Here is a 25,931-nt window from a genome sequence, read left to right on the forward strand (position 1 = left end):
CAGGCTGCTCCTAGAGAAGCTCAGCTGACTGTTGAACCAAGACTAGCCTGCACTAAGGCAACTGCTTTGGTTCATTTGGGGGCTGAGCACAGGGTCTTGGTGAGAGAATTAGCAGCAAATTCCTCCAAATTAATCAATTTCTACAAGCTTGTAGGAATTTAGTAGAGACATCTCAATGAATATGTACTTATAATCAGTTCAGCCACTAACCTTTTACTTTCAAAGTAATGTACTTGTAGTCCACACCCCGGTAGTCAATGAGACAAAGGTATGATCCTGCATCTGTGATCTTCACGCTGGTGATCTGAAGGATAGCTCGTCCCAATTTCAATTCACTGTGCAGAAGTGCTGCTCTTCCTATGTAATCATGATGTTGGGATGGAGGGAATGCCTTCCCATTGCGGAGTGTGTACACCTCTTTTGATTTCAACTGGCCCTGCCTTTTTTGCTCCCAAACAACAGTCAGGAGTCCTAGGTTTAATGAGCCGTTCACAGGGAATCTACATTCCATGGTCACGTTGCTCCCATACTGCACAACATATAGCTGTTGAGGAACTTCAACTGTAAATAAAGCTATGTCAGGAAAAGAAGAGAGTTTCATTTGTTGTAGTAAAATATGTTCTGATTTTCCCTAAAGCTGGGCAAAAAGGTGTCATGTAATCAGGCAGGTGGTTACTGGTCTGACAAAGTTTTAGGCATTTTTTGTCCCTATTCACACTAACATTTTTACCATATCAGTAGTATTTATAGCAAGTCATCTATATTCTTTATTAGTTACAGAGTCTGAAAGACAAGGACAAAAAGAGCAAGGTTTTTTTTCACATTTTAGAAATAACTTAAGGCTGAGTCAGTGATTACATAGGGAGCACTTCTATGAAACTATGATTGTATCTCATATATCCTAGGCTTCTAGTAAAAGCAACAGTTAATTGTAGAAATAGTAAATCTAATTTCGTTATCCTTTACAAAGAGAAAATCCAGTGTAACTCATATGAAACAAATAGCATTGCACCAGATAAACGTGTAACTTGGAAGAATTGCTATGTAGCAATTACAGTCTTCCACAAGCCTGGGACAATGTATCATTTGATCACATGCGTCTTCTCAGATATATGCAACAGTATTACAGAAAGTATTCACTAGATCTGAAAGTCATATTGTTATGAATAGTTTACCATTTTAAAGTGTCTCGATACAGGAGAGTTATTTATGCTACGTCATTCAATATACCTTGTTAATGATTTTCTACATTGGATGTACCATATATTGGTAGATTTAAATCAGATGCACTTGGAAATATTGATAGTGACATTCAAAAGAGAAGTTCACGCAACTGTTTATGCATTCCTTTTATTTCATGTGTTTGTGAAACACTTCAATTCCTCACAGCAATGTTTATTTATTCATTTCAATACAACCATAATGAGGGAAAAAATAATATGAAAAAGTGCTAAGCCCGTCTTGGTTTTAGCCAAGCTGCTCCTGATGCAGGCATGGACAGGGGAATACACGTGGATGTACTTCACTCTGCCTCACACCAAGGTTGTTCTAATTTACAATTGGCTTAGGTTGCTTTGGTCATCCTCCCTCTCATAGCCATGCCTGCAAATGCTGGATGCCTCAGCTGTCAATACACTATGCTTTAAAGAAGCCTCATTGTGGAAAATGATGGACATCTGTCCTGCGCTCAATTAGTACACAGTGCCTTCTGTAAGGTGTTGCAAAGCAGAGGCCCCAGACATCCCTGGCTATTCATGCAAGTATCACTGGAGGTGCTGAAGCCCATGTACTGAGGGGGTAGCGGTATTTGCTGCATTGGTTCTGCTGGTGGAATTGAAAGGCAGTTTCTCTCTCACCTGAAACCACACAGAGCTGCATTTCCAGCAACAGCATTGTGAGAATCTGGAACATTTTCTCAGGTGGATCTGAAACAAAAGTAGGATTGCATCACAAGTTGCAACAACTACCTTCTGCTGAAATGAATTAGAGCCATGCCAGCCTTGAACGCCCATTGCAGCTAAAAATCAGCAAAAATAAAAACAAATGCTAGACTACCACTAGAAACAAGGAAAATCACGATTAAAATAACCTGAGCACACACATGGAGTGTGAACCACTGACCTGTGGCAATGAAGGAAAAGAAAATATTCCCACAACTTCACCCGTGAGGCTTTCAGGATCTGTAACTTGTAGGCCATCTTAAATAGTCTGACAGGGCAGTGGTTTTACAACAAATTCGCATTGAAACTCTACCTATGAATAATAAAAATCAATTGCAGTTGGCTTCTCACATGTGGGAGAGATTTATAAACACACACAAGCAGACTTTTTAAACTGCTTGCACTAATACCTACCTAGTTTACAAGATTGCTAACCCTGATTTTGTTTCAACTCTGCTTTGCATACTTTTTTGAGGATACTTATTGTCTGAGTTCTTTAACCTCAAGACCAGCAGATACCTGGAACTCATTGTGAGGTACTGGAAATCTTGGGGTGGGCAAATTAAAGTTTGCTCCAGAACGGATTAAATTTTAAAACTTAGTGCTGCTAATTTTTTCACTTTGCACGTGGCAGTTCCTGACATGTACAAAGTACCTGGTATTACTGACAGTAAACCAAGAGCCCTGAAATAATGCAAAAGGAGAAAGTCCAGTTTTAGAGTGAGTATCTTCCTGTTCCAGTAACAAGCAAACTATTGTTCATACATTTGTATACAGATGAACATAACTAAAAAGCAAAAAAAAACAAAAACCAAACCAAAACCAGGGACAACATTTATAACAAAACGAATGAGATAACAGGTAAGAAGGCAGAATTACTTTGAATAAAGCGTGCTAACATACAGTATAATCTGAAAAATTAGTGAAGGAGATCCAGAAATAAGCATAAGGAAGTAAAGAAGAGAAGGAGCAATTTTAGACTTCCCCAGAGCTAGACTTACTGGAGTGGGGTTTTTATTTTACTTCCCCATTCATTTGTGGCTCAGCTTGAAACATTCTGGCTCTGATTTTCTCAGATGGTATATTTTTCTGATTGCTTGTGCCTTTGAGCTCTCACTACCTCAGAAAGTCAGGCTCAAGCTTTATAAAAGTTAGCACCCAAAATCAGAGGACTTTTCCTGGAAGTTTAGACCTTAATCTTTTGATGTCACAGCTAAAGGTAACCTTTATATTACCATAAAGGTGGATATGCAAACTACAGTAAGCATACTTATAACATGTAAATGAAAGCTAATTACCTTTATCAGAGGACTGACTGAGATGCCACTAATTAATGTGTGATAAATTGTAATTATTTTAGCTGTATGAGAAAGGAGCTAAAAAAAACAATATCAGGATCAGTATCTCCATTTCTTGGATGCAGAAACAAAGATCCTGTACTGCCCTGACAGACAGGTTAAATTTCACTCATTATGCAGCCACCACAGTGTTTCACAGTTAATACTGTAAAGGAATTTACTGATCTCCTGCTATGCTCACTTCTCCACACAGGCTACCTAGAAGCAAGTGGACATAGAGAGAACTGAATGAAGAATGAAACAGTGTTTCACATCAATGTTTAGATCCCTGGATTAGCCTCATGCAGGACATTCGAGGTGATCTGCTCTCTTTTTATAGCTTGCAGTACATCGAGAATGCAGAGCATGTATCTTGCATAATGTAGGGGATGGGACTTTTAAAAATATACATATTACTAAGAGTAAAAGGATAGAACAAAAATAAGGGGATACATAATCAAAGCCCCAGCAGTCAGCAATCATAATTATTAAATATCAAATAAGAATAAATCTTGCCTGACCAGATGGATTAGTATGAGAAGAACATGACACATACCATAAATAAGTAGAAGAACCCACACAGGGAAACATTTTCACTTGTGATACTGAAAGCAGAGTCATGAATGCTTATGGGGATCAGCAAGGATCTATATTAGAAGGATCAAGGAGGTATCAGCAAGGATCTGTATTAGAAGCCATCCTTCTTTATTTCCATCATCTTACTCACGGACATCAACCTGTTGCACAATCTCAGTGCAGTCTACTCATGCAACTTAATCATGTGGCTCTGCCAGGCATCCTGATGCATTTCCATAAAGGCCTGCACCAGCATCTGGAAGTTCATTTCTTCTGAGCTTGCAGTACCAACCATTCATGCTGTTACAGAATAGCTCTCATTTTCTCCCTACCTTTTGTAAAACATATGCCATGCCCTGCTATGTAGTAGTCCTTGTACACAACAGTCCTAACAAGTTTGTGCACAGCACTGTCTTTTTTGCCTTTAAGCAAAAGGCCATTTCTAAAGCATATTCATCATCTGTCTGTTACAGCTTCATAGGGATGTAACAAAGGAACACTGCACCATAAAAATCAGCACTTAGTAGTTCTGGCAGCAAAGTCAGGAATTGAAATCCACATCTGAGAACATGAGGAAGTCGCATGACATTTCAACAGCAATTCGGATCCTGGCAGTAAATTAATTGCCCAGACCAACCGGCAGAAGAAAAAGCAAGTTTTCACACAGTGCTGTGTGATTATGAAAATGAAGCTGAATAAACCTTTGAGGGTTGAGGTGATGAAAACCATAGCATCAGATATCTAAAAACCATCATGGCTTTTTATGAGTTGTAATAGTTCTAATGAAGATGCAGGGCCCAAGACTAAAAATTTGAATGGGATCAATGAAAAAAAAGGCATGACAATATGAATGGAAAAGGGGAGGAATATAATCTTCTCTTTTTGTACAGCTTTTTTATTTTACTGAAAGTACTAAGTTGAAACTCATGCTTGACTCTCTTTGGCACAAAAGGAACATATTCTGATAAGTTTTCTTAATGGCTGCTGAGTGAAATCCAGAGGGCAATGATAATAATTTGCTAACATTCCACCAAAGGTCAAAACAACACCGTTTTCCTCCTTTTGAGTCAGTTGATCACATCTGTGACTTTAATTCTGGCCCCAGCTCACATACCCACAGGGATTATAACACCTCCAAAAAAAGTAATTTTTGGCCAATGGAGTGCACCAGTTCACATAGAATCTCAAGTGGTTGCCCAAAATTCTCCTGATAAGGAGTGAGAAAGGTGTTTCTTGTTCCCTCAGAAAATTTAGACTTGGTATTCCAATTTCAAACTGCACAAGCTGTATACTCTAGGCCAGAATATTATTCAACACATTACTCAATTTTCAACATAAAGTACAGACTTCATTCAGTTCTGCAGACAGAAGTGAAGAGGTGCTTGTCCTAACAGAGCTGTTGTGTTATAAGGATGCTCTCAGGAGGTAAAAGTGGTGGCAAAAGGCTCTGCTATATGCTTAAACCATGGGGTTCTTGAGGAAAAGCTGGGATACTTCTTTTAAGGAACTGTGTTTTGTATAGATCTCTTTGGCATGTGTTTATTGTTATGCCTATTGGATCTTATTTTCAGAGAACACTCAGGCTGTGAACAAAGTGAGTTGATGGGGGAGGTTGGCACCAATCTAGTCAGAAGTGTTAGGACTGATTTGACCTCAGTTAGTGACAACTCCCACAATGTTAACAATATTGAAGAGTTTGCAAGAAGCTTTGTAAGCAAAGGAACATGGAAATCACAGATATTTTGCAATCTGCTCCTTAAAGATTGAAACCCGCATCTGAATAATGTGAACTGTGAATTCAATTCTATTCCTTTCATCCATGTATCTGAAAGATCATAGTGCTTTTCTTAGATAAAATGAGCATCTTAATATAAGACCTCAGTACAAGACCCTCTTGAACTACCTTTGGTTAGCAGCCATGCTATGATTGTTCCTGCTTATTGCAGGGGGGTTGGACTAGATGGCCTTTAAAGGTCCCTTCCAACCCAAACCATTCTATGTTTCTATGATTCCGTGATTGCTGCCAACACAAGAATAACAAAGGATCCTGTGCAGGATGAGTCTTCTTTATGCTGCCCACTAAATGAACACAACCAGAGGCACAGTCAGTGATTCAGGGACCTTGCAGTCTAACAAATCATGCATAACCCTTTCCTGGAAACACCATTTCAGCTATTAAAATATTTGTATTCGAGCAAATAGATGATTAAGAACAGTAAACACATTTAGCATTTACATAATGACACTTAGCACCAGTAAGCAAGGAGAGTTTTCTAGACCAAGAGCATATCTTCCACTAGAATAATCAGAACTGTTGGAAAACTAAACAAGCTTCCAGGCACACTGGCTGTTCTCCAGGTTTAAAGTAGAAGTCAAACATACATAGAATTATAGAATCATAGAATCATTTAGGTGGGAAAAGACCTTTAAGATCACTGACTCCAACCGTTAACCTAGCACTGCCAAGTCCACCACTAAACCATGTCCCTAAGCACCACATATACACATCTTTTAAATACCTCCAGAGATGGTGACTCAACCACTTCCTGGGCAGCCTGTTCCAATGTTTGATAACCCTTTCAATGAAGAAATTTTTCCTGATACCCAATCTAAACCTCCCCTGGCACAACTTGAGGCCATTTCCTCTCATCCTATCACTTGTTACTTGGGAGGAGACTGACACCCACCTCGCTACAACCTCCTTTCAGGTATTTGTAGAGAGCAAGAAGGTCTCCCGTCAGCCTCCTTTTCTCCAGACTAAACAACCCCAGTTCCCTCAGCCGCTCCTCATCAGACTTGTGCTCTAGACCCTTCGCCAGCTTCATTGCCCTTCTTTGGACTCTCTCCAGCACCTCAATGTCTTTCTTGTAGTGAGCGGCCCAAAACTGAACATAGCATTTGAGATGCAGCCTCACCAGTGCCAAGTCCAGGGGGAAGATCACTTCCCCAGTCCTGCTGGCCACACTATTTCTGATACAAGCCAGGATGCTGTTGGCCTTCTTGGCCACCTGGGCACACTGCTTGCTCATATTCAGATGGCTGTCGACCAACACCCCCAGGTCCTTTTCCACCAGGCAGATTTCCAGCCACTCTGCCTCAAGCCTGTAGCATTGCATGGGGTTGTTGTGCCCCAAGTGCAGGACCCGACACTTGGCCTTGTTGAACCTCACACAGTTGGCCTCAGTCCATCGACGCAGCCTGTCCAGACCCCTCTGCAGAGCCTTCCTACCTTCAAGCAGATCAACACTCCCGCCCAACTTGGTGTCGTCTGCGAACTTACTGAGGGTGCACTCGATCCCCTCATCCAGATCATTGATAAAGATATTAAAGAGAACTGGCCCCAATACTGAGCCCTGGGGGACACCACTTGTGACTGGCCACCAACTGGATTTAAATCCATTCACAACTCTTTGGGCCCAACCATCCAGTTTTCTACCCATGAAAAAGAAGTGCAGAGTAGAAGTTCACAAAAATTGCTCAGACTTCAGTCTGAAAGATTAAAGGATTAAAGGACTAAGGAAAAAAATACTTGGTCCTTTTAGAATTAAGCAGGTATTGTAGACAGACGCTTGCTTGTATTGTATTTCCCTGCAGACCAAGTTAGCACAGTGACAGCACTTATGATGTGATCATGCTCAGTTTTAGCAGGTATAACACAGGTGTTCTTACAAAGTTCCTGGAAGAAGGTGAGGACATTGCACACCACAGCTGGTAGCTGGGAGGAAGACGGTAACACCACCAGGCTGGCCAGGTGGCCTCTGTCCACCTCTACATGAACTGTCAAGTGCACTTTAGCAAACAAGTATTGCAGATGATCTGAAAGAGTGGTGAGGAATCCTGAGCTGATGGACTTTGTTCTAGATTTGAAACAGCAATCTTGCTATTGATTTGTTCATTTCTACCTTCAACATTTTTGCTCTGCTGCTGACATACTCTAACATTACAGAGATCAGCTCAGATCACTCTTTTCCTAATTCATTCTCCTCCTACAGCCCTTGTATTTTTGTACTGCAAAGACAGTGCCTGCACAAAGCACAACGCAACACTCAGAAAGACAAGCTTCTCTCAATACCAGAAGCAATCAAGCTGTGTTAACATGGCATCCTACTTGGCTCCTTTTGGCCGAAAGAAAGCATCAGAGCAATAACAAGCTAATGTGACTGTACTGCTTCTCATGCCTAAGCTAGTTTGTTTTGATGTAATTCAGATCTTCCTGCATGAAACTGAGCCTTATGCTCATTTTGTTGGAAACCAGACCATCTTCTCGTACACGTGTACAACACAAAAGATTGAGGGGTCCCAGTCACTGTTTGCTTTCTTTGTCTTTCTCTATTACTGAAACTTCTTTGTCTTCTGTGCACCTTGCACTTTCAAAAGCTTCCTTCCAACACTCTCACATGTGCACAAAGATACAACCTTTTCAGCCTCCTCATGAAATGACTAAACTGATTTTCCTTTCAGTGAAGGATCCAGTTTAAAAAAAAAAAAGTTAAAAAAAAGTTTAAAAATCCTACATCAGAAAATTAGCAACAAAAAAAGCAGCATTAGATCCTCATACAAGCTAGATCTGTTCTATACTTCACCATCATAATGAAGGTACTTTTTTTTCCATTTCAGGGATTTCATAAAAAAAACAGCAATGCATATTAAGATTTGTTCAAAGTCCGTTTCTCAGGCCTGTCTCAGTATGTCCTGTGGACATAGTCTTCTGCCCTCATTCTCTCCAACCCATCTCACCCACACACCCTCTCACCTGCTCTTCCTTCTCTGCTGTGGCACCCTATTGCAGTCCCTTGTTGTCCACCTCACTAATGCAGTCGATCTACTGTTAAGCCCATTGCTTTATATCTGATGTCCACATCACCTGTGACAGCCTATGTGCATCATTTCAGTCTGCTGTCTCACTTTGGCTTTCAGGTGAAGAGATATCATTTCTCACTTCCTTTTCTGCTCACCCTTGCTGTGAATTTTCACTTTCCCTGCATTGTTTAACTGTCACCTGTTGTATCTTTTTCAATGTCACTTTTTTTGTTCAGCATCAAATACAATAATTCTAATAACAACCTCGAATAATTTTTTTTTGCCTTAGATGTTAGGATAAGATTGGGCTGAAATTTTGTTACAGAAAATGTCATTAACTATATTTAAAATGCAGCTGTGTATCCTAGAGAATCCATGCCTTTCAGCTCTTAGCAGCAGCATTGAACAATACAGGCTGAGACTTTGGCATGATACACTGCAAATTTTCTTTCATATCTCCAGCTTCTACAGAAAGAAAGACTTTTCAGAGAAGCACAAGAAAATCTCCTCTTCCTAGCCTGTGCCCCTCCTGGGGATGCAGAAGGTGGAAGTCCCCAGACTTGCTGTACAATCTGTACAGCCCAACTCTGCTGTACAGTCTGCAGGCAGGGGTTTAGTAACAACCAGAAGAAAGTAAGCAGGAACATATAGATACAAATATATACAGATTTTTTTCTCCTTACAGCTCTTCCCGGAAATTCAGAATGAAAGATTTACAAAGAACAGCAGCCCAATGCATAAGCCGAAGAGGCTCGCCAGCACCAGTCTTCTGCCTTCACCTATGACAGAAGATTGAGTTGTGAGACAGGCTCAGCTTCAAAAACCCTTTACTCCCCAGGTTTTGAAGTTACATGGACCTGTGTTTTTAGGATCTGGTTCAGAATCAGAGTCCGCTCCCTACAAATCATTTGAAAATAAACTTAATTTAAGCAAATCTTAAGAAAGTAGGGAAAAAACCTGCACTCCATCAGTCAGAAATACAGTAAATAAAGATTTGCATTTTAGCAGCATTATACTCACATCAGATCTTTATGCAGTCATTGGAAGAATCAGGTTCATGTAACAGCTAAGATTGTCCAAGTTTTACAAAGTAACTCTATCCTACTTGCATGATAGCAGCAACTATTCAACTCTCATGATCAGTTTAAAACATGCACCGATAGCACAGCTTATAGGCCAATCTTATTCAGGCTTTATGTCACAAAACAAGTGACTGTGTTAAAACAAAACCGCAAAGTTTCTTAGGAATTTGTGAGCACTTCCAGTTTCATTTTGGTGTTTCATGCTGAATGTACTCTGAGTTCAGCGCTCTGTATTGCTGAGAACGTGCATCCAAACAAGTTTATTCAAAATATTCTGTAAAATTTATATGCTCAAATTCTGCTTTTAATTACACCCATAATTTTTTGCTGGATTTATACCCATTTAAAGCAGTATACAGCCTTGGCATCTGAACCTGCATTTACTACAACTGTTCTGCATTCATGAAACTATCAAGTTACATTTTTTAAATTTTCATCAGATTAATTTTACAAGAATTCCTCGAGAAATTACCTAACGTTTGCAGAACACATTTTCTGATAATTTTCATCTATATCCATATTATAAAAAAAAAAAAATCACAATGATGGTAGTCAAGCACTGTTGCCCAGCCAGATTGTGAATCTCCATCCTTGCAAATATACCAAACTTGACAGGACAAAGCCTTGGCAACTGGATTTCAATTGGCCCTGCTTTGAGTGGAAGGTTGGAGTAGGTGACCACCAGAGCTTCCTTCCAACAGAAAGTATACTATTCTATTAAACAACCTTATCAAATGGATGTCTCTATGCATTTTACTGTTACTAGGTACTATTTACTTCCATACTGCAGTTCCTCACTCTATCTTTTAATTTATGACCACATCATGAGTGGGAGACGTAAAACAGGATACACCGGTCTCTTCCCAGGTTTCTCAGATGCATTGGTGCTACAGCTGGGATGCACATACTCTTTTGTCTCCAGTTAGTTCCTCATCACTTGGGAGAACTGTGCTCTAGCTCCACACAAATAATGGTTGTGGCTTTAGTCCCATAAATCCTGGCTGGTTTGGGACGATGTATGATGACTGCCTGCCTCACAGTTCCAGTCTGACTCAGACCATGAAATCGTGTCTCCTGCTGCCTGGTGCAGAGCAATCCATTTCAATGAAATCAGTTATACTACTTATTTTTCCTCAGTAAACTTACCCTGTGTAGCCGTATCACATAAAGTAATTCCTGGGTAGCCTGACCTTTTTGCAGAAAAACTCCAGTGACCTCTTTGGCAGCTGTCAGAAGTCAGTGGTTTGGATGACTGGGCACTTGAAGGAGAGAGAAAAGTCCATAGGGCCAGAGTTGAGCTTGATCTATGATTTACAATTAAAACCAAGTTTGCCTGATGTCCCAGCACTTTCAGTCAAAGCAAAGGGGAAAAGTTGGTGGCAAACTGAAATCTGTGCTCTTTTTGTAAGCATGTGAGAGTGGGGGAATCGAATCTTCCTAAGGCACTTCTTCCTGACTGATGCTTACGCCTACTGTTTCTCTTAACTCCATCTTCACCCTCTACCTGCCACCAACTCTCAAAGGCCTTTTTTGCATTATGGCCTTCCACGCTAAGACAAAGAGCCTATTTAGGGAGAAGTATTTATGCAAACACACCTTGCCATTAATAACATTTTTAAAGGATTTATTAATGATAAAGAAAAAGGCACAAAAATATGGATGATGTGCAAGTCGTGCAGAGCCTATAGGCATTTTGAGGTGGGAAAGGCGGGCGAGAACCCTCTGCCAGAGACATTGTAGCAGATGGATGTCCCAGCTGGAGTCACGGTGATTCCCAGCAAATGCCTTTGCAGAATACCAGTGTCCTACCAACGGAGATTCTCTACCTGCATAAACTCCTCAGCGAAGCCTTGTTTTTTTGATTGCTATATTCCTTTTCTTCTGATTAGCACTTTGCTTGCCTACCCCATCCACAACTTTGTTACTTGTTTATTGAGGAATCTCTACCTCCCCTGCGTCTAGGTGTCTAGTTTCCCTGCAGGTATTGAAACTTCTTCTGGAAGGAAAACAAAAGTGTTCCTTGTTCTCTTCCCACCTGGCAGAAAAGGTACCCCAAAGTCACTTCACAGTCACCAGCACTGTTCCACTCATTCTGAGCCAGCTCTGGCTACAATAGGTTTTCTTCATGTGTTCCTGTTCTGGGACAGGGAGACAGAAAGCTCAGTGGAATCACCCAAGAGTCAGTGACCTGTCTTGGGCCTCTCATGAACCCAGCAGTACCTGGCAGGGACTTGGCTGGGATAATCACCTAGATTGCAGGACCAGAGAAATGTGGAGAGGAAGATGGAATCAGGGAGAAGATGCTGCAAAACCAGAGTCCCACTGTTAACATCCACAAAAGCAGAAGTTCCGCTGTTAACATCTCTGCCATTTTGCTGGTTAGCCCATGCTTGGATGATGGACCATTGGTACATGACATTCAAGGATATTGAAGTTACGTTTTGGCCAAAAGGGAAAAGGGATACACATCCTGCATGCTGCTCCATGAAAAGCCCTGCAGGTTGCTATCAATGATTCTATTTTTCTTATTATTAGTTATTCTTTAATGTAATTGTTATTATTAGTAGTATTCATATTCTACAAAATTAAATGCCGTATCACAAAACACGCCACCAGACTGGTTCATAATTACATTTTTCAAATGAATGAGTCCTGAACTCAGATACCAATAGGCCAATTTAGACTGTGTACAAAAAACAGGCTTTTCTGAGCACTTTTAGGCATCTAACAATGCTTGGCCATTAGGAAGCAAAATGCAGCTTACTGAAGCTGAGTCTCCTCTAGCTTCCTGCTGGATTTCATTTTTCCAGACATCCAAAAACACTGAAGTAGCATGCAAAAATTGTTAACTGAAGGAAAAAAGTTCACTACAAATATGGTGTTTAACTACATTTTTTATGATAGGATCAGGGAGGATTTCCTCTCACCTTGTTCTCATAACCTAAATGTGTTGCATTTTCAGTTAGGCGTGTATTCTCCCTCTGTCACGAGTGGAAAGTAATTGTGCTGAAACAACTCATGGCATTGGAGGATGAGCATCTGGGCCTGTCCCCCTGTATTCATAAAAATGAAGCTGAGAGACTTAGCTTATCCTAGAAGCCTAATTTGTAAAATTACTAAAATTACATTAGACAAATCCTTGTTTGGATGGTAGAGAAATATAATGTAGAGCTTATTTAGAGAGGACAGGTCTTTTCACATCACCTGTTATCCACCCCACATCCTGCTTTCCTAACATAGTAGCAAAATTTCAAGCTTCCTGTTGACCACTCAGGAATTCAAGCACTGGCATTTTGGATGGCAGGGTTCAGCTACGGAATTTAAAAAAATATATATTCCTTCATTTCATTATCTTACTCATCTGATATACTGCACTGTCAACAGTAACTTACCTTTGCTCCTGCTGGGAAAAGATAAAGTGTAACAGTTCCTGTTGTCCAGCAGAGTTTGATAAAGACATTGACTTTGGTTCCGTGATACTAAGCATGCACTAATAGCATGGCCTTGAAAAGGCTGATAATAACTAAAAGGACTAGACTTTTCACTTTTACTTTAATATGCAAACAGCTGTTGCAGTCTCAAAGAGGAAGTAGAAAACAAAGAGGTTGTCCGGAAGGGGAGTTATTTATGTGGCGATATGAAACTACATTTGTGTGTTCAGGAGAGTCAGTGCTTTTTCTACAAATGGCCCTTAACATTTCCAAAGCCATTCTTGCACTCTGGGAAAAACGAAAAATTGGCCATCGCCTTCAGTGACACTTGGACTGTAGCCTCAGAAAGCATGTTGGGAAGTAGAAGGGGATGTTCAAGTTCACATAGCATCCTTGAAGAGTCAAACGGCAAGAATCAGTATCAGAATATGCAAGCTCTGCAATGAATTAGGGAAATCACTTTATAGTAACTATTTTACTTAACTTAGGTCTACCAGCTCCATTACGGTTATGAGGTGCATTTCTCTATCCTACTATATAGGGCAGCTTACTGAGATGTATTAAACACAACTTTACGTTAGCTAGATTGAATGCTACCAGCAGTGAAGCCCTAGGCTGAGGGCTGCATTCACATCCTTAGGACTTCACAACAGACTCATTTATTTTTAACTGAAAAATAAAACCTGAGCCCAATTAGACTCCAGATCTCTAGTCTCTTCTTTGTGGGAGCCATTAGAGGGATGACATGGGTATAGACACTATTCTACACCTAAATCTTAGCTACCTGATTTTCCCAGAAAAAGTACAAGTAGTTCTAACACTACTTATTGACAAGACAAAGAGAGCAGGAAAAAACAAAAGAAAAACAAAACATGTTTTATTAAAAAAATAGACTTGTGAATAGCATTGTAATAAATAATTTTCATCTGTGTATGACCCAAAAAAAAGCTATGCACCTAGCAAAACGTAACAAAGCAATAGCTTAAGGAATGGGATCCAGGTGCATGTTCCCTCAGCATTTCTTAAGTAATCACATGAGCATGTATTTCATGTCCTAGAAGTGAGAAGGTTCTCTTTCTTCTATTCCCAAGATGAACAAAAAGACAGTCCAAATCAAGAGCGGTTCTTTCTGAATGTCCAAAGAGTCGCATTATCCCCAGATGGTAAATCAGAAGAGTAGTGAGCAGCAACCAAGTAGTGCCAGCTACATCACAAGGAAATTAAGTCCCCAACACACTTTTCAGAGAAAGAGATCAAGAAGCTCAATATTATCAAATAATTTCCAAACCATAGTTGCCAAGAGGGTTACAGCATCTATTTCAGGCTTATCTGTGAGTATCTGGTATTTTAAGATCTACAGTAAAGACAGAAAATGCCCTGTCTGTATAGCATCTTGTCTTGTTGCACTCTTATGAAGACCAAAGTATTGAAAAAATTCTTCACAAGCTGGAAAACAAAATCTCTGCAGGGAACTGAGAGCTCCAGTTAGGAAAAAAAAAGAAAAAGAAAAAGCAAGCATGGAAGATGGCCTATTCAAGAACTAGCTATGAAATTCATGATGGTCATAGACCTAAAGTGCTTTACCTTAAAGATATTTTTAATGAAATGAGTCTTTGAAAGTGCATAAACTTGAGAAAGCAGAAACCTGGATATTAAATAAATAGCTCCATACCTAGTCACATATACAGAAGCCTGAATCCAAGGACTTTTTATGCTATAATAATTCTATTAACTTCATTGCAGTTTTTGCTGAGTTACAACAGTATGGAAGATTGCCATCACATAATAAAAACAAAAAATGAATATCCCCCTTAACAGACAGAACACAGAATATCTGAGCTGTCAAACCTTCACCACAGAGCAAAAAGGCTTCCCCTGCTTTCTCTAGGTCTTCTCAATTTGCATATCTGTAAAAGGAAGAATTATACAAAAAAAAATCATACTACAAAATGATGAAGTCACAGAACATTTCATGGCTTTCGGGCTCTTTCCTAGTGTTTGGAGGTACCAAAAAAAATTTCCCTCATTGTCAAAATTAAAGATCTAAAATGAAATTAATTAAAAGGTCAAATAGAAAAAAGAAGATGATCATGGGAGGAAATAAAGTGGTAGTTCAAACACACTGGTGGGAAGTGATCTTTAGCAAATACAGTGAAATTGTCATGGCTTAGGTCTCACATTCTTTTAAAATCTTCTTTTAAAGTCTTTCAAATACATTCAGTATTCCTAGCAGCGTATCCCCAGGCTCTAACTCTTGAAGATCTATGCCTGTGGGAACAGCAAGTTTACCTTTATTTATGTTTGCTACAGTTAAGTGTGGCAGGGAGGGATTTGGGATGTAATTAGTGCAAGTACTTTAGAAGTCAGCAAGAACATGAAAGAAAAACCTCAATAACTTCACCCTTCTGTTCCATATCACAGTATCTTTCAGAGATTTGGTCTTTTTTTTTCTTGCTTTGCTGAGACAGAATCTCACAGCTTGAGATGTGCTTAAGCAGCCGTGATGGGTTAAGGTATCCATCCCCATTGCCGTCACCACTCCTTCAGTTGTGCTGGCACAACTGTTTCTGTAGCAAAAGTGTGAGCTAGATAAAAGACTAATTTGGGTTGTTATATACCTCCACATTACATTTTTTCCTTTGAGTGGCTTTTCTTTTTCTTTTTAAAACCAGATTAATTATTTGATGTAACTCCCAGTACACAATGAGTTATGATAGTAAGTTTGTAAGACAGAGAAAGGGAACCTGTACTTCTCTTGAAGGCTCTGTCCGTTGAAACAAGCAACTAAATAAACCAGCCATGAATCAAGGCTCTGATGACCATGAATATTTCTGCTGTGTGCAATTTGCTATTATTTTTTCCTTTATCATTTGTACTTACATTTCAGTTCTTCCTCTTCAAAAGAAGCATCTCTGCAGTCATGTGGATCCTTATTTTTTGACAGGTCTTTAAACAAACAACATACATACAGATAACAGTCAGCATAGCTTAAACTTTTCATATAGTGATAAATCTTTGTTATAAGCTGCTATCTGAGGCTGTCCAGGAACTACGTGACTTACATGCAGTTCAGGAGAAGAGATTAATACCAAATGTTGTGCCCATTTTGGGCAAGTATTCTCAAGAGAGGTTTTCTTAGGAAAAACCCCAACTGCCACTACGAACTAACATTCACACAGCAGTTTAATTTGAAGTGGCCTCCAAATAAAACCATACAAAAAATTAAAACAAAACCAACCATGAGCCATCATGAGGGGAGGCTAAAGGATTTTAATCTCTTCTATCCCACTGTAAATATTAACTTTCTCCACTCTTTCCTCCGTTTCTCACTGTCATGGTGGTACTGCCCATTCACTGAGCTTTGCTGAGAGCAAATAGCATCAGTATCTCAACAAGAGGAAAAAGAAACTGTTAGGGAAGCTAAAGCTTCTTCCTGTGATTCTCTCAACAGGGCTAAACCCTCTGTCCTCAATGTTGTTACAAAGACCCTCAAATACACACTATAATACTGGAGAAAACACGGGATCATGCCAGTATGGCTCAAATTGCAGCATAGAGTCTGCACACCAGGATGTGCTGCCATTCTGAGGTATATGTATGTTCCAGGGAGCATGTCCCATCCTATTGCAGACTTTTCAAAACACAGCACACCACTCTGTCCTTTTCTTGTGCATATATGGAATGAATCTGCTCCTGGAACAAGTATGCTTTTCTCTCACATTTTCCTTTCAAGAAGCTGACATAGTAATGAAAAGTCTCTCTTCAATTGCAACTTATAGTTGCTACATAAATGAAAAGTAGAAAGCAAAATGAACTTTGAATGTAAATTTGCATATGGTTGTCACTGTTACAAAGTAAATTGTCAAGCAATTATTTCCACAAGAATCACACTGAGCTAGATTTATGCCATATGTACATACTTGCTGTTGGTGAACTAGCCACAGGTGTTCTATTGTCCTTATTTGCTCTAGCTGAAAGAAAGAGAGAAAAATCAAAAAGAAAACAAAATATTTACTTTAGATCTAGTGGGGGCTTAGGCATATTAGTGGGAAGGGCACACTTAACATAGTGTAATCACTGGTTCTCAAAACACTCCATTTCTTTAAAGCCTTTATAATATATTCTTCAGTGCCCCCAGTCTGTCAGTTTCCTTTCCAATTTCCTTTCCTCATTCCTAAGCCAGAACTCCATTGATACTATGCATTAAAATCACTGAAAAATACTTGTTCAAATGGTTTTCCATTGTATATTGTCACCTAGAATTTGAACATATTGGGCAACAGGGAATAAGAAGGGGATCACCTTCTCAGTGCTTTTTGAGAGGAAAAAAGCCCATATTCCAGGGAGGTTCCATTCTGAAAGAATCACTTGTCCAGTCATCTAGGACAGCTTGGGTTTTGAAAGAAAAAGCTGTTGCTACTACTTTAGCTTCTGAATCAACTTGTAGTTTATGACACACTCACACATACACATATATATAACATAATCATGATAATCACATACATCATGATATGTATATACATTATCATGTATAAACACAAACGACAAATATTACTCAAGCAACCTAGGAAACTTTTGACCTTCACTGAAATCTCCAGATGGGAATCTTCCGAGATATCAAGGATTTTGCTGTCCCTTCTTCCACTTTCATGTTCTGCTCCTATTCCTATCACATTATTAGGACAAGTATATTCTTAAACCTGGAGAGGTATCTACAGCCCTTCTGCAGCCTGTTAGCATCACCTGCAAGCTTGTTAAGCTTACGAACACTTCTCCCAGAACATGTTTCCATAGCACCGATGGAGCAGATCAGTTTGTGACCAAAACACTGAATATCCACATTTGGTTTCATCTTGTATTTATTTTATGGAACTTGAATGTGACACTCAGTGTAGAGTTTGCTTATAGACAGTTTTGTGTAATTTCCAGACAGAAATTAGGGCTGTTTCTGGTTTTCACTGTGGAAAACGAGAGCTGGCAGACAGGAAAACCAACAGTTCTGCCATACCGCCTCAGAAAGTATGCCTCTCTCATTGTGGAAGCTTTTGATACACCACTTGAAAAGACAGTACAACTAGCTTTTGCATTAGTTCCAGCTGAGTTTCATGCTAGCTACACACATTTACATCTTTGATGAAATTGAAGAGTTTTTAGAGGACCATTCAGTCAACTATCTTGTTCAACTTTTTGGAGCATTTCTGGTAATAATTTACAGAGTCATCCCAGTATGATGTTATAATGCTAAGAGTACTATACCAGCTTCACTGCCTCTTGTTCTTTTTCTCTGCAGACAACTTGACAAAAATAATTCAAAAAGTTATTTGGAAAAAAAGAAGTAGGTATGGATCAGCTAAAAAAAAATCCACAAATTTGTTACACAGAGGAAGAGTTCTGGCCAAAACCAGAATGTTTAGCAAAAACACTTTCCTTTCAACATTTTCAAATAAGTCTTGTGGATATTCTGAGATCTGCATGACTTTATTGTATCTGTTAAAATTTAAAAAATATAAAATCCTCAAACACACCTACTTTCCCTCCAAGGAAAAAAAACGCACAATCAAACAGAAGAAAAAATGTAACAGTACTTATTTCAGGTTAAGCAACACATTTCAAACACTTTTTCTTTGATTTCGGGGCAAAATGTATTCTTTTCATGCTCAGATACCCTAAAATTATTTCTCAAAGTTTTTTTCTTTGGTAGGCTAGCAAGTGAGAACAAATTACCACCAATGCTTTAGCTCTTCAGCATACTGTGATGCTGAAAATGTCCAATTCAAGTGAGTGAAGTGAACTGAAAAAGCTGAAGACTTAACAAGGAAATTAATCAAGTGGTATGAAGCCACCGTGGGAATATTCCCTCTTGTGAAAAAAAATCTTTCAGACTCAAAACCTTGGACATATCACTTCATATGTAGTCCACCGTTTTTATGGTGTTTTAACCAGAATAAACATATCTAGAATTTATAACAATTAGATCACTTAAGAAAACATGCGCTTATAGTTCAGTGAAATTTTCCAGGGAGTGCAGGAAACTTCCATTTCCAGTGAGTGCATAAGCTATGCTTTGATATTTGAATAGATTAGACACTAATCTTACTGCTCTACATCATTACCTATAAGAAAAATTCATAGAGATGCATGGGTAAGGGGTCTGTGAGGGGCTGACAACCTGTTCCACTCTGCTAACTTGCTAGTATTTGACTAAGTCAGACAAAGAAAAAAAAAAAAACACAATGTGGTAAAAAATTTAGTGGCTGCAGGATGAAAGATCTAAGGCAGACTTTTATTATCTCGTTCCACCTCTGCGAGGATGAATTAACAGAACAGATTGATAATAACTGAGATACACTAAAGTAAATAATTTGAATACCTTTTCTTATGCAGAGCATCAATAGAAGCACTGATCCAAAGAAAGCAGTCACAACGAGAACTGCTCCAACAAAGCGTCTGCTCTCAGTCCATAGAACACCATCAGCTGAATCTTGAAGAAAAACAAGTGGAGAAAAGACTTTACATAATTGCATAAGCTTCTCCCTTTTCCTTTTATTTTCACCATAATGTTTTTGCTATGAGTACTTCAGACATAGTAACAGCATTTTAGATTGTGTCTAAGGTCAGGTGCTGGTGGTGCACTTCACTATATTTCATTATCCCAATAAAGGAAAAAAAGATAGAAATTTGTATTTATCTTTGCTTCCTGCATTCCATGTGATAGTGCCTTTGATTCCTGTCACAAATCCTGCTTGTCACTAAGGTACAAAGTGTTACATCTATCTCAGTTTCCCATCAGGACTACAGGAAAGAGCTGATAGAGGGAGAGAACGGAGAGTCCCTTTCATCTGGTAAAGTTCTGAATGCAAAGCATAAGCAACCTCCTTGAATTCCAGAGGCATTTCTTGTTAAAACCAAATTTGGCTGCTCACCACTGTTGAAAGGATGACTTGGCTTTCTCACTCTCAGCTGCCTGTTTCCACCCCTTGTCAGTCCCAAAAAGTGTGCCAGCACAGGCATTTTAAAAACTCTGTGGTGAACAGGACCAGGGAAATGACCTGAATAAGTAACAGTCTGATAAACAGAAATATTCTTTTTAAGCTGGATCAGATCTCCAGCCTGGTTGAAAGCTTGTGCAAACGTATCAGGGTACAATGCAGAAATTAAGAGAGTAACCAAAAGCAAAAGCAGAAGGGCTGGTGCCCAGTTAAAAGGTCTAATGAGAAATTGTATTGGTCTTCTCCATTCATGCATCTTCCTTCAATCCAGACTTTATGAGAAAAAAAATCTGTGTACAATTTGTGAAATTTAAGTATGCTCAAAGCAAAGGCTGTAGTGGCAGAAAAAGACCGTACTGTTCAAATTTATTTGACGGTTATCATCAGAAAACAGAACATTTTTAGAAAGTGTGTTTAATTTATATGGGAAGGTTTCATTTCTAGGCTCTGAGCTATATGCTTTTGAAATAATGGAACTTTTTTTAATACTCAGACTCAATTTTCACATAACTGTAGGTCATGCAAAATTCCTATCCTTGAATTCCACCCACACATGCATGATGAACATGTTAGTACGGTGGAAGTGTATACTAATAGCAAAACTTAACAACACAGGAATTTCTTCTTAGCCTTTTCAAAATTAGATATGAAAAAGAAACGAATCATGGCTGATTCAACTGGGACAAAATTACTTCAATACCTTGAAGTGTATTACCACAAACGAAATTTACAAATGTTACCTGCTATGTGTAAAATGGCAGATGTATTTTCTTGAAGCTCTTTATTCCAGAATATACAGTAAAAAATCTCATCAATCCTACTTTTGATTGTAAGGGTACTTGTCACACGATACAGCTGGTCACTTCCAGTTTCATAACTTGTGTTTGCCTTATCAGTCAAATCTTCATATTCTCCATTTTGCCATATCACTTCAGCTTGTGGGTATCCTTCTGACTGACATGTCAACTTCCATTCGTTGTTTCCTGTGCTCACCACTCCTTGGGTTATAGTTCTATAAGGAGCTAAACAAATGGAAGAAAATGATTACAAGTAGGAAGCTAGAAGAACAGCATGTATTAGCAAGTCACCTTTTCTTTATCCCCAGTCCCTGGGCCAAGTTTCTGTTCATCAGCTTGGATTTTGTAAATATTCCTCCTGATGGGAAAAGTAAATGTCTCTGTTGTGTCTCTCCATAGTAACTGGAGGTACAGGATTTATTACAATTTTGACACTCTTTAGAAAATTGCATTAGCTTTCTGGTCCTTGTCCTGTGTAAATGTTTTTTGCAACACCATTCCTCATATGTCATTATGGGAAACAAAGGACAGAACATGGATTCAACCTAGACAGAAACACAGTTACACAGTGCACGAGGGCCACGAGGCAGCTCTCATCTCTGGAGAGGTTTCTTTAAATGCTAACCCAGACATGTCTTACTTCAGGGACTCCTCTGAAATCTTCTAACAGTATCAGATAGCACTAAACCTCCTGCAGTAGCACTCTCACCCTTAACTTTCAGATTGATTGTCTTGTAGTCGGCTCCCCCGTAGCCAATAAGACAGCGGTAAAACCCTGCATCTCTGAGCTTCACATCAGTGATCTGAAGGAGAGACTGTCCCAAGTTCAGATTCTCTTTCAACAATTTTATTCTTCCCTTAAAGTCACTGTGCTGACTTTCGAAGTCTTCCTCTCCTTTGAGAAGTACATAAACCTGCTTTTTTAACTCATCTTTCTTTTCCCAGCTGACACTTAAATCTTTAAACTTTAATTTCCCATTCACTGGAAATGTGCATTCCATGGTCACATTGTTTCCATGTTCCACAGTGTAGAGTGACCGGGGAGCTTCAACTGTGAACAAAGCTGAAAAACAAAATTGGAAGAAAACTTAATATTATAAGCCTAATCTTCAAAGTCATGTCTTACCATATACAGAGGACATTTTAAGGACCAAAAGTATCTGCCCTGTTTAGAAAAGTTAAACATTTTTGCATGCACTTGCCCCAGCTTGGGACAAACTGGGCTATTTATACCTGCAGACACCTGCTTTGTGCACACACGCAGTGAGATGCTGTACTACAAATAGGTGAATGTGTGCGTGCAGCCCCTCAGCTGCTGCTTTCAGAACAATGCCACGGTAACAGGCAATTGTTCATGCCTGAGATGGGAATGTCCTGTTTATATACACAACAATTGTTTTTACACACAATGTTAAAGAATACATGACAATTCCCAGGTCTGACAGTGCCAATAAAATTTTCATTTTAATGCAAACAGTACCTTGTCTGAACTGGTGCCTCTGCTGAAACACTGACAGGGATTTCAACTTGGCCCCGTACCAAAGCACACATATCTAGTTTAATGTAAAAGCATGGTAAGACCTTTTTATTTAAATCGTTAAGAAAAAAAAAAAACAAATGCTAGCACCTGAAGGAAAACTGAGGAATTAACATTTGTGTGCTTGTACATGGAAAGGAAACATACTTAAACAGTTCTACTGCTTCTTACGACTCAGCTTCTTACCGTTTAGGAAATGCCAATAGAATAAAAACATATACAAAACCAAAGGCTTTTCCATGACGTAATAGAACCTAAAATGATAAAATAATAGACAAATATAAATATCTGCTCATTTTCTAACTTGCACTGTAAAATATACTTTGTAGTCACTCCACACAAAGAACTGGACAGAAGGCACTGAATTCTGCTGTAGCTGAAAACATGACAAAATTTCACATTTAACTACAGTAGATGATCAGGCAGAAAGCTTCCTGCATGGGTCCAGGAAGAATATCTAATTTTATTTGCTTTAAACATTTGACCTTGGTTATGACAAAATATATGCTTTATCACTATCTGTCAATTATTAAATAAATACTCACAAATAGTCAATTGTTCTCCTAAACAGTAGAAAGGAGCGTTGCTCCTGCTAGGAGGAGAATGAAGGAGTTTTCTATATGCATTCAGTGGAAGAAATAGAACTTAGTTCTTCCCCACCTGTTTGCCCTACTTTAACATACTGTGAACGTACCCTGTTTTATAACACCCGGTCTCAGTACTTATCACGGGGCTTGTGAAGTTACACATACGGTGAACAGAATTCATGAGGTAATTAATCACTTAACTAATATTTACACAACAGTGCCTTTGTAAAACAGTGACAAAAACAATGCTGTGGCTACCTAAGAGTTTCTGGTGATGTGCATACATGACAGTGCCTCCATCATGATGCTGCTGCCTGATTAACAAGCAGTCCAGAGCACCAACTAAGCTCCAGAGTAAAGCTTCTCAAATAAGACAGCGGCATACCGATCTCAGAAGTGTGCTCTGATCACGCTTACTCTAGAGGCAAGCCTGCAGAAGAGTGAGCCACTGAGACTGATTGGTATAGGTGCGCACCTCTCTCTGCTCCCTATGCCAGAATGACCACAGTTGTAGCACACTCAGCCCCAAAATACTTTCTACTTTTTTTAAAGTAGAGGCTGTAGCTGAGAGACTGCTCAGAACAAAGAGCATATGCACTATAGTCACAGAAAGATACCCATACCCATGCATGCAACCCATACCCACTTTTTTGTCAGGAAATCTGAATGTCAGTATGAGCTCCAGGAGATGTGTTCTGATTAACTCCTGGAAGACAGATGACAACAAGTAAGCTTTTACAGTTCTAAGACCCATGCTTGTATCCTGCAATTGCTGAACTTTAATTTGCATGCTTTCTCCCACTGTAGAGGAAAACAAGCCTTACTACACACAAAAGAAGTATGACTGTTACTTACAAAATTCCTCAAGACTGAGAAAGTCTGCTGCTCTACTCAATTTTCACTTTCAGAGAGAAAAAAAGTATGTCCAGGTCAAATCCAGATATGCATGAAAAAGCCTGCTGCAATAACCATTACAGACCCTTCTCCTGAGCAGAAGGATCCCTTGGCTGGATTGGTTGAAGCAGCTCAAGACCTAGATGCCAATCAAAGATCTTTACCAAAGCTGTAATCTTCTCACTGTTTTTCTTACAGAACCTACCACAATGGCCCTTCTCTTCTCCTGCTGGCTTCTGACATCTATGGCAAACACAGTTTTATAAAAGCAAAAAGATATTCACTGTGCAAAATGCTCTTCAGTATTGCTGCTGTATGTTTCCCTCACAATCAAATGAAGAAGACAGGAAAACCAGAACTATTTGCCCAAAGACTTCTTGTGACAGAACTTGTTGATCTAACTCCACCTACTTCTTCAGGAAACTTCCCCATTATTGGAAAATTCCCCACTAGGGAAAATTCTCTATTGCTAACAGTGGTTCACTGTAACCAGAGACAGAAATGTTGAGAAAATTAATACACAAAATGCCACACGCATTTTAAGAAACGTGTCATCTGATCAAAGCTATATGTGAGCAACAGTCCTTGGAACTCCAGTAGCAAGAAGTCATGCATCTACACAAAATCAGGGTCCCTACAGTGCAGTGTCAAACAGCTGCTAACAATGACTGGAAATTTCTATGCAACTTACTCATGTCTGCAAAGGTCCTAAGTAGGAATAATGGGAAGAGCATGGCCTACCCTTCTCTGGTAAGAATAGATATTCTCTCCCCAAGATTTGAGCACAATGAATCCCCTTGCCTTTCCACTGTGTAGTGCAAGAAGAGTTGTTAAGCCCATGCATTAGCTTACCAAAAAAAGAAAGACACTGTCTTTTTCTTTTTCTCAATTCTTGAAGCCATTCAAGAACACAGAAAGAAACCCAAGTATTAAAAGCCAAAGGATGTACTCACAGGAACTTGCGAACCGTAGTGGGATAACCTGGTCAATAGCACAAAATACAACTTTAAACACAAGTTTCAGTGTAAGTGCCCCCACTCACATTGCCTTTGCGCATCTCAAAAAAGGGTTGAGATTCTCGGAAGAGTTAAAATACTGTGAAATGACCACTTAAAAGTTTTCAGAAAGTATTTTCTTCTTTCCACTTGGCAGCCCACTCACAGTATCTGTCATGGAAGCAAAAACATATAATATGCAAAGCTGGTAAGAGTTAACCTTTTTACTTGACGTGTGGGAGGAACATGGAGACAATGGTATATGAAATAGCTGAATGTAACATTTAGTTTCTAATAACCTGAAACTACCTTAGGAGGTTGAGTGGGTGGATTTCTGCAATAGGTGAGATCGATGGTTGATTTCCACCGATTTCTTCTGTGCTTAAAACCAGGTTTAATTATATTTTCTCAGAAAAAAATATGCAACAAAAAGAAACTGAAACAAATTTGTAAAATACTGACTGTGAGACCGCATAAGCCATTGAGCTAGCTAGCTTTCAATGTCATGAATTTAGTTTCCTCTTTTTCATTGCTTGCCTTGAGATCACAGGGTTGCTTTTTCCATGTAAGTACGTAGTAGCAAATAAAAGACCAGGACAGGTTTTTTTTGTTTGTTTGTTTTGTGTTTTGTTTTGTTTTGTTATTGTTTTTTTTTTATACACACACACACATCTGTACACGCACACACCTTTGCAGCATAGTTATATATGGTGGTTGGTGGTTGGTCGGTTGGTTGTTTTACCTCTGTTCTGCAACAGATTTCCCAGACGAATACCTCCGTCTCGCCTGTCACTGGGCGCTCCTAAGCAAAACACATGACCGGAGCAGCCTTCAGGGAGCAAGCACCCGGGCCGGCTCCGGCAGCTGCGCGTGCCCCGGCGGCACCCCGGCAGGACGAGGTCCGTGCGGAACCGGGCCGGGGCACCTGCTACCGGCAGCCCCGCGCTCCTCGCCGGGCTGAGCTCC

At 39.5% G+C, this 25,931-nt stretch overlaps 1 protein-coding gene across 3 annotated transcripts in view; it reads right to left on the minus strand.

Moving 5' to 3' along the window:
- CD274 (CD274 molecule) overlaps positions 1 to 25,362 on the minus strand; it is a 30,515-nt gene extending 5,153 nt beyond the window's left edge. The window contains exons 1-10 of one of the 3 annotated variants that reach the window (XM_068422678.1): positions 25,013 to 25,362; positions 23,723 to 23,782; positions 22,676 to 22,743; positions 21,662 to 22,015; positions 20,896 to 21,177; positions 19,537 to 19,647; positions 17,087 to 17,137; positions 16,047 to 16,112; positions 1,857 to 1,925; positions 211 to 573 (exon numbers count right to left, since the gene is read on the minus strand). In XM_068422678.1, the coding sequence (XP_068278779.1) occupies positions 211 to 573; positions 1,857 to 1,925; positions 16,047 to 16,112; positions 17,087 to 17,137; positions 19,537 to 19,647; positions 20,896 to 21,177; positions 21,662 to 22,015; positions 22,676 to 22,730 (1,351 nt within the window). In that variant the 5' untranslated portion in view covers positions 22,731 to 22,743; positions 23,723 to 23,782; positions 25,013 to 25,362. Of the gene's footprint in view, positions 1 to 210; positions 574 to 1,856; positions 1,926 to 14,066; positions 15,074 to 16,046; positions 16,113 to 17,086; positions 17,138 to 19,536; positions 19,648 to 20,895; positions 21,178 to 21,661; positions 22,016 to 22,675; positions 22,745 to 23,722; positions 23,783 to 25,012 lie in introns of those variants that run through there. The other 2 variants (XM_068422680.1, XM_068422679.1) reach the window with 2 other exon arrangements.
- Between the last annotated feature and the right edge of the window lie 569 nt (positions 25,363 to 25,931).

The sequence above is a fragment of the Nyctibius grandis genome, chromosome Z, assembly GCF_013368605.1.
Source record: "Nyctibius grandis isolate bNycGra1 chromosome Z, bNycGra1.pri, whole genome shotgun sequence".
In the NCBI taxonomy this organism is placed as follows: Eukaryota; Metazoa; Chordata; class Aves; order Nyctibiiformes; family Nyctibiidae; genus Nyctibius; species Nyctibius grandis.